General features: G+C 46.7%; 1 protein-coding gene across 1 annotated transcript; it reads right to left on the bottom strand.

Annotated features, from left to right (window-relative positions):
- Positions 1 to 7,683: 7,683 nt before the first annotated feature.
- Positions 7,684 to 13,664, bottom strand: LOC119051623 (zinc finger protein 211-like). Its single transcript, XM_037148493.2, has 3 exons — positions 13,437 to 13,664; positions 10,624 to 10,750; positions 7,684 to 9,947 (listed from the first exon to the last, which is right to left on the bottom strand). Exons 1-3 carry the CDS (start codon positions 13,623 to 13,625, stop codon positions 8,992 to 8,994), a joined length of 1,272 nt encoding a protein of 423 aa, XP_037004388.2. The 5' UTR covers positions 13,626 to 13,664; the 3' UTR covers positions 7,684 to 8,991.
- Positions 13,665 to 14,148: the final 484 nt, after the last annotated feature.

The raw sequence follows: 14,148 nt of genomic DNA on the forward strand, positions 1-14,148 counted from the left end.
GCGACGGAAGTCCCGCCCACATGCGTTTGGCCACAGCTGTAGCGCCTTTTCTGGGCCTTATTGGCTCAGCTCTCGAACAGCCTTCTGGGTACTGTGGTTCCCAGAGTCCAAGGGGTTAGGGAAAGCCACTGGGAGATAACGCGTTCTGGAAATGATAAAAATGATGTTTTCTGTCTGGTGACGGGTCTTGTGTGCACGATGATGAACATGCATTATCTCTGCAACACCACACAGCCAGTCACAGAAAAAGGAAGTACTCCTGCATGCCAGGGTCTGAAAAATTTTTTCAAATGGTTTACTTACACCATCACACATGTGTCAGAAATAACACAAGAATGTAACATTTGATATAAAAAAGAACTAAGATACAAAATATGAACTTCAATGGAAGTCAATCGTTTAGTTAGAAACATCCATTAAGAAAAATAAAGTTATGGCCCTGGCTGGTGTAGCTCAGTGGACTGAACCTGGGCTGGGAACCAAAGGGTCACCAGTTCCATTCCCAGTCAGGGCAAATGCCTGTATTGCAGGCTAGGTCCCCAGTAGGAGACACGTGAGAGGCAACCACACATTTATGTTTCTCTCCCTTTCTCCTTTCCTTCCCTTCTAAAATAAAATCTTAAAAAAAGAAAAAATATGGGCATACATATGTGCAATAATATCAAATACCAACAATACTGTAAGAAGCCTGTCTTAATTAAAAATTTAGAGCAAACATCACACTAAAATGTAACCTAAAACTTGAAAAAAAATTAAAACTAAGTAACATAAGAGAGGAGTTAAAAAAATCTAAAACCTTACCAGATATTATTTAAAAATCGCTTTTCAAAAAAATAAAAAGCACAGTATTTTCAGCACCCTGCAATGGGCACATAGGAAATAGAAACGGTTTGACACTCCAGCCAAGTTTCAAACATGAGAAAATTGTACTGCAGTTTTATTGTCTACGGAACAGCATCCTGATCTAATCACAATATTATCCCCTTTCAATGAAAGCTCTTAAAATTCTCAGGATGCAAATACTTATTTTTGTGTTGCTTTTTTTGTGTTTCAACAGCACCTTATAATTTAGCAATATGTTGGCCATTGAGGGCAATCTGGCCCCAAAGATGAGATGCATGCATACGGAGTATTCCTGGGACATTCCCGTCCAGAGGCAGGTGTGCCCTATTCTTTGATGAAAGGTACAATCCTAACACGGACCTCCTGACAGTGAGTGTGAGGGCCAATGAGCCCTACTGAAGGAAAGTAATTTCTGCAATTTGCTCTACAACCTGGCCATGGAGTCAAACTACAACAGCCAAAGCTTCCCTGAGACCAAGATGAGGCTCTGAAACAGGTGACATAATTAGTAAATGATTGTTAAAGAAATGAAACATGGTGTCATGGCTTTCCTTTGACTCTTCTTAATTTCTCACCTCACTATTTTTCTTCCAGTGGTCTGGAATGAAAAGGACACACACTTTGAAGAAAGAAGATACTCAGGGTAGCCCTGTTTCTAGCAGGGCCATAGCTCAAGTTAGTTCTGCCTTACCTGTTCTTGCGCTTCACAGGGCATTTTGTCATATAGCTATTTTAGTAATGTTCATTGCGTAACTCCATTCATCAACATTACTACCTTTCTTTAGTTAGCTCAGAAGAAGAGTCCATAACTCTTTTTTAATAAAGATTTTATTTATTTACTTTTAGAGAGAAGGGAGGGAGAAAGAGGAGAGAAACATTAATGGTTGCCTCTCATGCATCTTCTACTGGGGGACCTGGCCTGCAACCCAGGCATGTGCCCTGATTGGGAATGAAACCAGTGACCCTGGTTTAAACCCGTGAATCAAATCACAAGCCCGCATTCAACCCACTGAGCCACACCTGCCAGGGCCAATCCATAATTCTTTTATTTTTTTAACTTTTTTTCATCCTTTTTTTTTTTTTTTTTTACACAAACCCATGTGTGAAGGGCTGACTTTCAATAGATTGCAGCAAGGGAGCTGCTCTGCCATGTACGAAACCCTGACCCAGAAGCAGGTCCTCTAGGAATGGTTTAGCGCCAGGATGGGCGAGGGGGCGGCCTCCCTTCCAGCTACGCCCCGTTTCCCCGGAGTAGGGGCTTTCGGCACCGGACCCCCACCGGACCCCGTCGGGACACTCGGCAGGCGGGCACCTTGAAGCGGGGGGGAGGCGGCGTGCGCTCCACGGCCGGGCGGGGACTGGCAGGACCGGCTATCGGAGGCCAACCGAGGCTCCGCTGTGCTGCCGTATAATTCCGCCTGGGCGGGATTCTGACTTAGAGGCGTTCAGTCATAATCCCACAGATGGTAGCTTCGCCCCATTGGCTCCTGAGCCAAGCACATACACCAAATGTCTGAACCTGCGGTTCCTCTCGTACTGAGCAGGATTACCATGGCAACAACACAGCATCAGTAGGGTAAAACTAACCTGTCTCACCGCGGCCTAAACCCAGATCACGTTCCCTATCAGTGGGTGAACAATCCAAGACTTCGTGAATTCTGCTTCATAATGATAGTGTGGCATCCACCAACGCGAGCAACAAATGGTCGGAAGCTTTCAGGAGTTTAAGATGGAACTTTATTGGCCAAAGCTTTACCTGCGCAGGGGCGAACTCTCGGGTGTCCGGAAACTCGGTGCCAAGAGGCTGCAAATGAGAGTTGCGCCTGAAGCTTACAGCCTAGGGTTTTTATTGGGGTGAGCAAGCAAGCAAATACAGAAGCAGACGTAGCTGTTAGCAATTGGCTATCTTGAGAGAACACACATGGCTATGTTCTCTGCTTGCAACAATGGATATTTTCCTGCAAAGACAAGGTCATGCATAAGGCGGTTTATCTTGTTCAGCACTCTTTGTACTTTCTATCTTCCTTGCTGAGTCAGTCTGGAGCCTGCCTCGGGTTCCTCTTGGCTACTTTAATCTAATTCCGGGCCTAACAATAGGAAGAGCCAACATCCAAGGATCAAAAAGCGAGTCCCTATGTGGTGGCGCTTGGCCGCCCCAAGCCAGTTATCCCTGTGGTAACTTTTCTGACACCTCCTGCTTAAAACCCCAAAGGTCAGCAGGATCGTGAGGCCCCGCTTTCACAGTCTGTATTCGTACTGAAAATCAAGGTCAAGCGAGCTTTGGCCCTTCTGCTCCACGGGAGGTTTCTGTCCTCCCCGAGCTCGCCTTAGGACACCTGCGTTACCGTTTGACAGGTGCACCGCCCCAGTCAAACTCCCCACCTGGCACTGTCCCCGCGCCAGTCGCGGGTTTTTGCGCATCGGCCGGGCTCTTGGCGCCAGAAGCGAGAGCCCCTCGGGGCCACCCCCCAACCCGCCTCACCGGGCCAGTGGAAAAAAAAACCAAAAAACAAAAAACGATCAAAGTTGTGGTATTTCTCCGGGGGCCTCCCACTTATTCTACACCTCTCATGTCTCTTCACCGTGCCAGACTAGAGTCAAGCTCAACAGGGTCTTCTTTCCCCGCTGATTCCGCCAAGCCCGTTCCCTTGGCTGTGGTTTCGCCGGATAGTAGGTAGGGACAGTGGGCATCTCCTTCATCCATTCATGCGCATCACTAATTAGATGAGGAGGCATTTGGCTACCTTAAGAGAGTCATAGTTCCTCCCGCCGTTTACCGGCGCTTCATTGAATTGCCTCACTTTGACATTCAGAGCAGGGGGCAGAAATCACATCGCGTCAACACCCGTCACTGCGGGGGTGCGCGATGCTTTGTTTTAATTAAACAGTCGGATTCCACTGGTCCGCACCAGTCCTAAATCGGCTGCTAGGCGCCGCGAGTAACCGCGGTCGGGGGGGGCGGACCCGGCGGGTTGGGACCAGGGGGGTAAGGGTGGCTCCCGCGCTCAGGATGGGGGTGGTGGTGGGGAGGGGGGGACCCCGCCTGTCCCCCACCCCCGCCCTCCCCCATGACCCCCCCCCAGCCCGAGAGGGAGCGGGAGGAGACTAAGGAGGGCGGACCACAGGCCGCGGGGAGCGGGACGCGGCGGCGGGGCACGGGTGCGGCCCCTGGAGTAGGGGAAATCGGGGGCGCCTTGTCCAGCCAAGGCGCTGCCCCAGCCCCACACCCAGCCCTTAGAGCCAATCCTTATCCCGAAGTTACGGATCCGGCTGGCCGACTTCCCTTACCTACATTGTTCCAACACGCCAGAGGCTGTTCCGCTTGGAGACCTGTGGCGGACATGGGTACGGCCGGGCAGGAGATTTACACCCTCTCCCCCGGATTTTCAAGGGCCAGCGAGAGCTCACCGGACGCCGCCGGAACCGCGACGCTTTCCAAGGCCGCCCCTTGGGTGAACCCATTCCAGGGCGCCCTGCCCTTCACGAAGAAAAGAGAACTCTCCCCGGGATCGGTCGCGTTACCGCACTGGATGCCTCGCTGCGCCCGTCTCCGGATTCGGGGATCTGAACCCGACTCCCTTTCCATCAGCCGAGGGCGACGGAGGCCATCGCCCATCCCTTTGGAAGGGCGCTCGCCCATCTCTCAGGACCGACTGACCCACGTTCAACTGCTGTTGACATGGAAGCCTTCTCCACTTCAGCCTCCAAGGTTCTCCTTTGAATATTTGCTACCACCAAGATCTGCACCTGCGGCCGCTCCACCTGCCCGCGCCCTAGGCTTCAAGGCTCATTGATTGCAGCGGCCCTCCTACTCCCTGGGGTGTAGCGTCAGCGGGGGTGTGGGCCCCCCTGCGCGGTGGGGGGTGGTGGGGGAAAGCCTCCGCCCCACCGGCCCCCACCGTGGGAGGCGTCCCCTGCTAGCGCACCACCGACTGCGGGCGAAGGCCGGGTATGGGCCCGACGCTCCAGCGCCATCCATTATCAGGGCAAGTTGATTCGGCAGGTGAGTGGTTACACACGCCTTAGCGGATTCTGACTTCCACGGTCACCGTCCTGCCCAACCCATAACTCTTTTACAGAAGTAATCTCCAGTTCCCATGCAGAAATTGGTATTGCACTGACAGATGAAATGATGATCATTTCCCTACAAGGTGCACAAATACAGAATCCAAAGTGTTTCTCATGTTCACATGCTCTTTTGAAACCTTCGCAGATGGCAGTATCCCAGCCGTCCTGCTACAAAAACATACATTTTATATTTAACCACTATTTCCAAGTACATGTTAATCTTGAGTTTAAAAAATATCTCGGAAAATTCAGTGAGAAATTTCATGTACAAAAAGTTATTGGCCCTGGCTGGTATGGCTCAGTGGACTGAATGCCAGCCTTGAACTGGAAGGTCACCGGTTTGTTTCTAAGCCACAGAACATGTACAGACTCTGCTCAAGGTCACCAGTAGTGGTCATGTGCGAAGGAATAAAGTATCTCTCACACCTGGATGTTTCTCTTTTTCCATTTCCCTTACCCTCTCTCAGAAGTAAATGGAAACTAACATTTAGACGGTTTTTAAAGATTCAGCACTAACCCAAGACATTGTACTGACAGCAGAGAGGAGTAATGACAAGGGATAAGATTTTCAGTGTTCACACAGGCCACCTGGTTCCTTTAAATGCATTATGTTGTTTGAAAAAATGTCATGGAAACAGATTGCAAATTATCAAAGATGCTCTGGACTCACCATCTTCTGAAAAAGCCCATAAACTATCAAGACATGGATTCAATTTAATATGGCTAATCTGACCATATAGAGCATTTAGGACTAAGAATCACAGTTATGACCAGTGCACTGAACATTGTAGCAAGGGCTTTTGTTCAGGACTACGGTCCTACCCAGAGATCTCTGGTGCAGACACAGGGACACTGGAAAGGAAGATGCAACTGCTGAACATGGTCAGGGAGGCAGAGAATAGATGGCGATCACCATCGTATCCTCCAGCCAGTCCTGACAGAGTACAGGATCAAGTGGGCACCTGTGAACACTCCAGGCGGGAGATAACAACACTATAGGTCTTCAGGGTCACTTCTGCATATGCCCAAGGTATCATATCCACCTGTCCTCAATACTGCAGTGTATGTCAGTGGCATATACCAGAAACACTTGACAAGTGAAACTCAAGTGTTATATTCACCAGTGGATAAAAATCAAAGCCCGTCATGCAAAAGTTACCTTGTAGAAATGGTGAACATGCAAAGAATCTACCATGAATCTTCAGGGACTCGTTACTGCCTAGTGTTAAAAGCAGATAGACAAAATGTTAGGAACCGCCCTGCCTGGTTTCAGGAGCTGTAACCCCACCATGGCTAAGGCTGAGTGAGTGACCTTTGGCCCATAAGCCACTAAGGAGACAAAGCTTATCTCCCTGGCAGGAGCCCTGCTTCTGCTCCTTTTTCCATAACTGGCCCCCAATGCTTGGTCAGTTAGCCAATCATGGGTAAGATTCACCAAGGGGGGAACCACCTAAGATAAGACAGGCATGATTACGTGGAGGACCCAAGGAAGGACTTTGGGGCTATGGAGAAAAGGAGTGATGGACCCTCACCCCTCCGCTTTGACGAAGCCCAAGTCCTCAGTCTGTCTGTGATAAATTTCCGAGAATTCCTTGGCTGCCTCCTCTGCCTGACTTAAGCCTGAAACAATGCCAGAGGGTGGTGCAGCCTGTGCTGGAAAGGGCAGGATCCCTGCATGGGTGATTAGGCCTGAGAAAGGGTATGTAAAATTCTGTAAAGCCTGCTTTGCCAAGAATGCTCTTAGTTAAATGATAAAGGCCTGGACAGAAAATGAGTTTGTTTTCCCAAAGTTTTGTAGCCTTTTAGCCGATAGACCCTGAGTTAGAAGCTGTAACAGTTCTTTGTATGCTATCTACTGTTTACTGCCTGACAATGATTAGTAAGTTGTACCTTAACTCCTGTGCAAAAAAAAAACCCATAAAAGCCTGTCTAGGCAAGGGTCGGGTGCTCTCCCCCCTTGAGGGAGTAGCTGTGCTGTCCCTTTTCCTCCACTGGACTTGGTAGTCCGTGTGAATTTGTCTTGACTTTTCATTCATAACGCCGCAAGCACTGCAGGCCAGTGCTCACGTCGACAAAATGCAGCTAAAGTTCAGTAGTTTCTCCAGGAGAAACCACTGGAACTGAGACATCGGGTTTCCGTGAAAAGTGTGAGGTAGATGTTAACCATCCTAACCCATTAGAAAAATGCAAAAACTTCATTAAATTGAAACATTGAAAACAGGAGCAACAACTGATAGTCTCCCATTTTCTTGGTCTTTACTGCCTTCATCCCCTGTACACTGAGGCCTTAATATGCCACAATAGAGAATGTCCCCAGCTCTGGAACCCCACTAATGACTTCAAATCAAGCCTCTTGTACCTGACATCTGCTGTGTGACCTTGAGAAAACCCTTTAACTTCCTGATATTTGATTTCCTGAGACACTAACTGTTCTGGACCTACTGATGGATGAATTAAAAAAATCATCATCATCAAAAAACAAATCCTGGAATACTACTACCACCAGTAAGTGTTTACAGAATTTTGTTAACCTCGATTGACCCTCCCTGAGGGCTGTGGTTAGTCCCTTGCTTTTTAGTACATGACTGTACTTATAAAAGTGAGAGTGTTAATAACGCAAAGTATTTCGCAAAGTATATGATATGTACTACTATGTTTTTATACATAAAAAATTCTGAATAATTAGGAAATATTTTCCACTAAAAACAATTATTCCAACAACACAATTTTCTAGAAAGGAAAAATTACGATACTGAAGGAATGAAAGTTGGCAACATTGTAACACAGATCTTTACTGTTTTATATCCTGTTACAGGAGTGAGCTGAAATGAATACAATAGGTAAATTATGTGAGCACACAATATACTAAAAACAAATCAGTAGTGCATATACAACTACAAAAATGCTCATTATAAATCCTCAGAGAAATGCAACTAAAACAACAGAGAGAGCATGATGAACATATAAAAAGAGCTAGAACTGATAAATATAAAACACTCAAGATTTTTATACGGGGAGAAACCACCACCATACACTATGAGTAAGAATGTATAAAGTCACAACTGGTTTAGTTCTTACTTTGTTAGGTTCTTCAGAATTTAAACATTAAAATCTGAGACATGTCCACACTGTGAACATATAAAATTAAATTCAGAGGTTTCCTCAGAAAGTTCTCTTCAGTGTCACTGCACTGGGAAAAAAAAACAAAACACATTTCCCAAAATATAACCATTTACATAGTGAGAACACTTCAACGTTTGAGGGGTAGAAATTTATTGCTACAGATTTTCCAAGTTCACTTTACATGTGAAGCCTTTCACCAGTTTGAACTGTGATCAAAGTGACTATGACTCTGACATAAAATATTTAAATTTGATGTGCCCGTAAGGCCTATATCCTGTGTGACGTCTCTGATGATAAGTAAAAAGGATAGAAAAAGCATTTTCAACATTCACTGTACTCATAAGGCTCTTCCTCAGAGTGGAATCTCTGAATAAAGGAGCTCAGTGTTATAAGAAAAAGTTATCACATTGCATATATATATAAAATCTTTCACCTCTGTGAACTCTCAAAAATACAACAAAACAACAAAAGATTTTCCAAAGTTACTTAACTTATAAAAACTCAATCATTGTGAATTGTGAATTCAATCACTGAGAATATGGGGAATCTTACCAGTAGCCATGATTCCCCATATTCACAGCGCCCAACAGGCATTTCTACAGTGTAAACTGATATAATGGAAATTACTGATATAAGACTTCCCAGTCACTGCAGCCAAAAGACCATTCTCCTGTGTGAACTAGCAGATGACAATGGAAGTTATCGTGACAGATAATCTTCAGTCACTGTACTCATAAGGCCTTTCTTTTCAGTGAACTGTTTGATATTAATATGGGTGGATTGCTACAGCTACAAGATATCCTACATTCTGAGCACTCATAAAGCCTCTCTCCTTTGTGAACTCTGATAATACCAGCAGAATCACTGGTGAAAGATTTCTGAACTTTACCACACTCAAAAAGCCTCTATCCAGTGTAAACACTTCAATGACAAAAGGCAGAGCTACTCGTAAGTTTCCTAAAACAGTTTTTCTCCAGAATGAACTCTGTAGTGTTGAATAAGGGTGGAGCTCTGTCTAAAACACTTCTTACATTCACTGCACTCGTAAGGTTTTTCTCCAGTGTGAACTCGCTGATGACAATGAAAAGCATACCTACTAGGAAAAGATCTTCCACACTGACTGCACTCATAAGCCCTGTCTTTACTGTGAACTCTGTGGTGAAGACGGAGGGAACTACTATGGGTAAAAGATTTTCTGCACTGACCGCACTCATAAAGGCTTTCTCCAGTGTGAACTTTCTGATGACGACGGAGGATGATATTTTGTGTAAATGATTTCCCACATTCACCACATTTATAAACCCTTTCTCTAGTGTGAAGTCTCTGATGAGCACGGAAGGCAGAAATTCTGATAAAAGACTTCCCACATTCACAACACAAAAAACACTTTCTTCTAGTAAGGAATCTCTGGTTCTCAAGTTTGTCATCACCACCAATGGTCTTCTTGCTTTGCCTTGGTATGTAATATTTTGTAGTGTTAAAAGTCATTCCAAACTTAGAGATTTTGTTTCTCCTAGACATGGACCAAGCAGCCAGTTGCTCACGGTGCCCGGAACTGACGAGCAAGCATTTTCCGACCTGACTAGAGCTAGAAGGCTCCCTGGGCACATAGAACTTGCAGCTGTTTTCAAGTGAGACTCTGTCCACACTTCCTATGAAACCATTCTGTGTTGTGCCCTGCTGGTGAGTCTGCGCACTGAAATAAAATGGTTTTGCACACGCCCCACACCTCAGGAGTGTTGGGCCCTGTTGGTCAACCAAGAAGAAAATATTTCTCAAGACACGCCCACAACTCTCACAGGGGTGGCTCTTCTGGGAAGAGTGTGCTGACTTAAGATTCACAGCCTTTGAGACTCTTACAGTAATATTTTGTTCACTGGGTGCCTCCACATCCTCTGCTCCACAGCAGCAACCTGAGGAAAAACAAAAGCTAGTAAAGTACATACTGACCTACAGGCAGGTTTTCTCATCACTCATTTGCACCTGTAACATCTGGCATGAAATAAAAAATAACCAGGACTGCCAGAAAAATCCAACTGTACGGACATCCGACAACCAAGGGGTTAAAGAAGAAACATTCATCCATACCTTACACCAGGCAGAGATGGAGAGGACTCAAGGCAAGGCAGTGACTGGTGGAGTAGGAGGTCCCAGAGTAGCATGCAGATAAACCAGGAGGAACAACTGGAGAGCAAGACAGACCCTGCAACCCAGGGTTCTATGCAGGGAAATAAAGCCTCAAAACCTGACTGAAAGAACTGGGGAAGCATATATTGCCCAAAGACCACATGAGAGGACAGAGCAACCCCTGAGGAATGAAGGGCACGAAGGAAATGCAAAGCCTTGTACAGATCACTGTGAAATAGTGATTTTTTTTAACAGTTAGTTTATTAAAATTTGACACAATTAACCACAAGAAAATGGAACCCTGCAGACACGGCAAGCCTGAGACCAGCCGCTGCTATCCACCACCCCCTGGGTACAAGTCAGGTGAGGACACTTAGAGCTTTGCATAGAAGAAGCAAGCTACAACCCTGAGAAAGGGGTATACAGGCAAAGAAGAGTATGTAGGGAGAGTCGGTGTCTTACCCAGAGATGATATAAGAGCATAGTTCTCCAGCATCACATCGAGGTACAGGCGTCTCTGAGCCTCATTCAGGAGGAGCCATTCCTTCCTGGAGAAGTACACGGCTATATCCCCAAAGGTCATAAGAACCTGTCACAATTAATACACATGAATGTGGAACAGTCTGTCTGATGCCCCCATCATACTCTTACCCAGGCCCAAACCCTTCCAGTGCCACCCATCAGAGAAGACACCAGAGCTTCCTGCCAGAGCTGCCTGCTGTCTCTCATCAGTCTCATTTATCACAAACATCGCCTGCAGCAAAAGCAGGAAGGATGAGAGGAAGTGAGGCAGATGAATGCCATTTAAACTCAGAGCCATGCCTTTAGGGCCCCTTTCTACCTTCTAAATAGTTTCACTGATTCTCCCAGATAAGGCCTCTAAACCCAGCCATAAATGGGCATAGGCTTCATCCTTAAATCCAAACACCAAGAATCCAGGACCGTCGGCTCACACTGTCTAGCTGTGCATTCCACTGTATGATCTCTCCCTGCTTCACAATTTCACACCCCAGGTTCACTCCCTCAGCTCTGCCCTTTTTACCCTCCTGCATAGAAGAGTCACCACTTTTGTATTAACTTCCATTATTTACAGACCAAAGTACTAGCTGCTCAAAAGATGTTTCCACTTACTGCTCTTTGTAACTGATAAAAGTGTGAACTGAAAGAACCTTCTAATATTCACAAAGAGAATTAACCTACCACCACCTTCCCCAACCCAGTGGATGGAGCCTCCACTGCTTCAGCTGCTAGGAACAAAAATGCTGGAGTGGTTTTGAACCCCTTCCTTTCTTCCTGCAGCTGAAAAATCTGAAACTATACTTGCCCTTCTTTAAAAAAATGTAAAGAGGAGGGGTGTGGATGGTGGTGCAAGAAGGTATGAGGGACGTAAATAATAGTGGGAAAAAATAAATTAAAAAAAGAAAAAGAAAAAGAAAAGATGGACAAAGAATTCAACCTTTTCTCCTACCTCTGGGGCCCAATTGGGTCCATCAGCTCTCCTCTGGAGCAGAGAACTCACCTGGTCCAGGGCTCCCTGCCTCCTCCATTAACCCCCATTTGAGGTTCTGCAGTATGCATCCAAATGGAGCAGGGTTACACCAGGAGACCGACTCATTTTTTTTCTTATGCAAATGCCCCATGATCTTCCTAATAGATACCCAAATTATCAACTGGCCACTTTAGAAGTCAGATTCTTGACCCCCTTAAGTCTTGTTTTCAATACAGAGGAGACCTGAGGTACCCATTCCCAGCTTTGTGGCATCTCCAACCATTACTAAGTGCAGATGTCCGTTCCAGACAACCTGCCTTCAATGCTTACACTGGCTGCGTGTGTGGACCAAGAACAAATAACAAGAGGGGGCACATACTAAACGTGACCAGCTTAAGGGACTCCTCCCAGATGGCCTTACAAACTGAAAGACAGAAAATACCCCTATATCAGGTCTGAAATGACACCTTTCTAACCAAAAGCAAGTCATGGCAAGTATTTTTGTCTTGGGCCTGATTCTTCCCTTAAGAAATTAAATTTTTAATTTTCCTGAGCCCATCTTAGTATTTTAGCACCTTCCTTAACACACCCTTGGAAAGTGAGGATAATTTCCTTTCCTTTCTTCTTGTGCCCTCAGGGCACAAACACTGAATCACAGCAGAGACCAAATACTGCATCCTGTTATTATTGTGTAAATTAAAGATTAACTATCTAATACCCAGTAACGTAAAGGAATTCTGTGTCCATTCATCTCTACCTTTTATTTAATACCACGGATTATCCTGCTTTGTTTTCTCCTACTTCCCTAAATGATCACCAATGGATTTCAAGTTCCCAACTTACATCTTCCTTTCTGATTCTGATGTATAAAATAAATGGTAAAACTGCCATTTCCGGAAGCATTTTCCCACTCCGTTGTCATTTTGTTTCCTGAAAATGGTCACCAGTTTGGCTGAAATAAACTTAAAATGTCTCTACAGTTTGAATATTTCTTAGGCTGACATCAGAAATGGGAGCACCTTGGTATTTCCTGACACCTGCATTTAGGATTCGCATATCCCCGCGGTCTCCTTATTTGAAAGTTGGAAAATTACCGAGGGAAGTATCATTAGACACTATAAGGTAATGCCACCACCTAGCAGGGACTGGAACACTCTGTCCTTCCTTGTCTAGTTTGATAATGATTTTCAACTTCAGAACCTGTGGGAAGAAGAAATCAACCACCCTCAGCTCCAGGTAAGCAGGTCTTAGCTGTATCTCGGGCCAGCCCTGGAGTCTGGAGACCTCCAGCCAAGTGTCTCTCCTCAGCGAGGCCTCTTACCAGCTCGGCGACCTTGGATAAGGACTCCCCTTCACTGTCCTCATTACACACGCCCGTCGGTTTTCTATTTGACAAGAATCTGAAAGGCTTTCAAAACCACGACACAGCCTGTGTCTCTTTCGATTCACGAATATCCCGGGCTCCCAGGACCATTAGAAAGTGCAACACCTCTGCCTCCCAGGCCGGACGGGACTCTCCGCCATAGACTGTTTAAAGCAGATATAAGGCGGACCCCAGGCGTGCGGGTCTTTGGGCTCAACGATACCTGCACGTGTTTATCAGGCGACACATCCGCGGGTCACCCTCGCCTTACCCGCCATTTACTACCGTAGGCGCCGTGGGTCACCCAGTAGCGCCTACGATCCCCGACGCCCAGGCCTGGACTGTAGGTCCTGACAGGCGCCCTGCACCCGGGGTGCTTAGGTCGGTGGATTGAGGGCGGAGGGCCCGGGGACGCTCACTCACCTCAGCCACGCGCCTCAGCGTGGTCGCCGCCATCGGACTCCGTGCCCGGAGAGGGGCTGGACCGGCGAGCGAAGGGCCTGTCCCTGATATTGGGGTTACTGTCCCAACGCTGAAGCCGGACACCCGGGCAGCGTACTTGGCCTCACTCCTTCTGTAGGGAAGAGAGCTTTGGCGCCTTCTCCTTTCCATCCTGTGACCACGAGATCCTGAGCGGCTAACAGAAACTAAGAGAAGAGGAAGTGTGCGGCAGGTGACCAACGGAAGTCCCGCCCTACAGGATGGCCCCAGGGAAACTGGGTCTTTATTGGCTCAGCCCCGAGATATTTCCACGCCTACCTCCTGGTTCATATAAGTTGCACATTCCAAGGCTGGGGTCCTGTATTTCCCTAGCGGACTCCAGGGGTGCGTTTGCGGCTGTACACCCCAAGAATACCCTGAAAATATTAAAGCTGCTCTATAGCCGCCCCGGTGAACATCATTTCTTGGGCGAGGAAGTCTCTGCTACGATCGCTAGGTTTTTGACTGCCTCCTTCAGGCGACTGTGGTTGGGGGATGTTGCTCCAGTCCCCAATAGTCTCTGTCCAGCCGACCCGCAGTGCAAATTAAATGTAATGAATAAACACTAATATTTAAGTGCATCTGTGCCTGATGCAGCCAGAAATCTTAGCTGTGTCTGAGCTGCAGTGTGACTGGATTCCTCACTGATTTGATA

The sequence above is a fragment of the Artibeus jamaicensis genome, unplaced genomic scaffold (genome assembly GCF_021234435.1).
Source record: "Artibeus jamaicensis isolate MK-2021 breed Jamaican fruit bat unplaced genomic scaffold, CSHL_Jam_final contig_723, whole genome shotgun sequence".
NCBI lineage: Eukaryota > Metazoa > Chordata > Mammalia > Chiroptera > Phyllostomidae > Artibeus > Artibeus jamaicensis.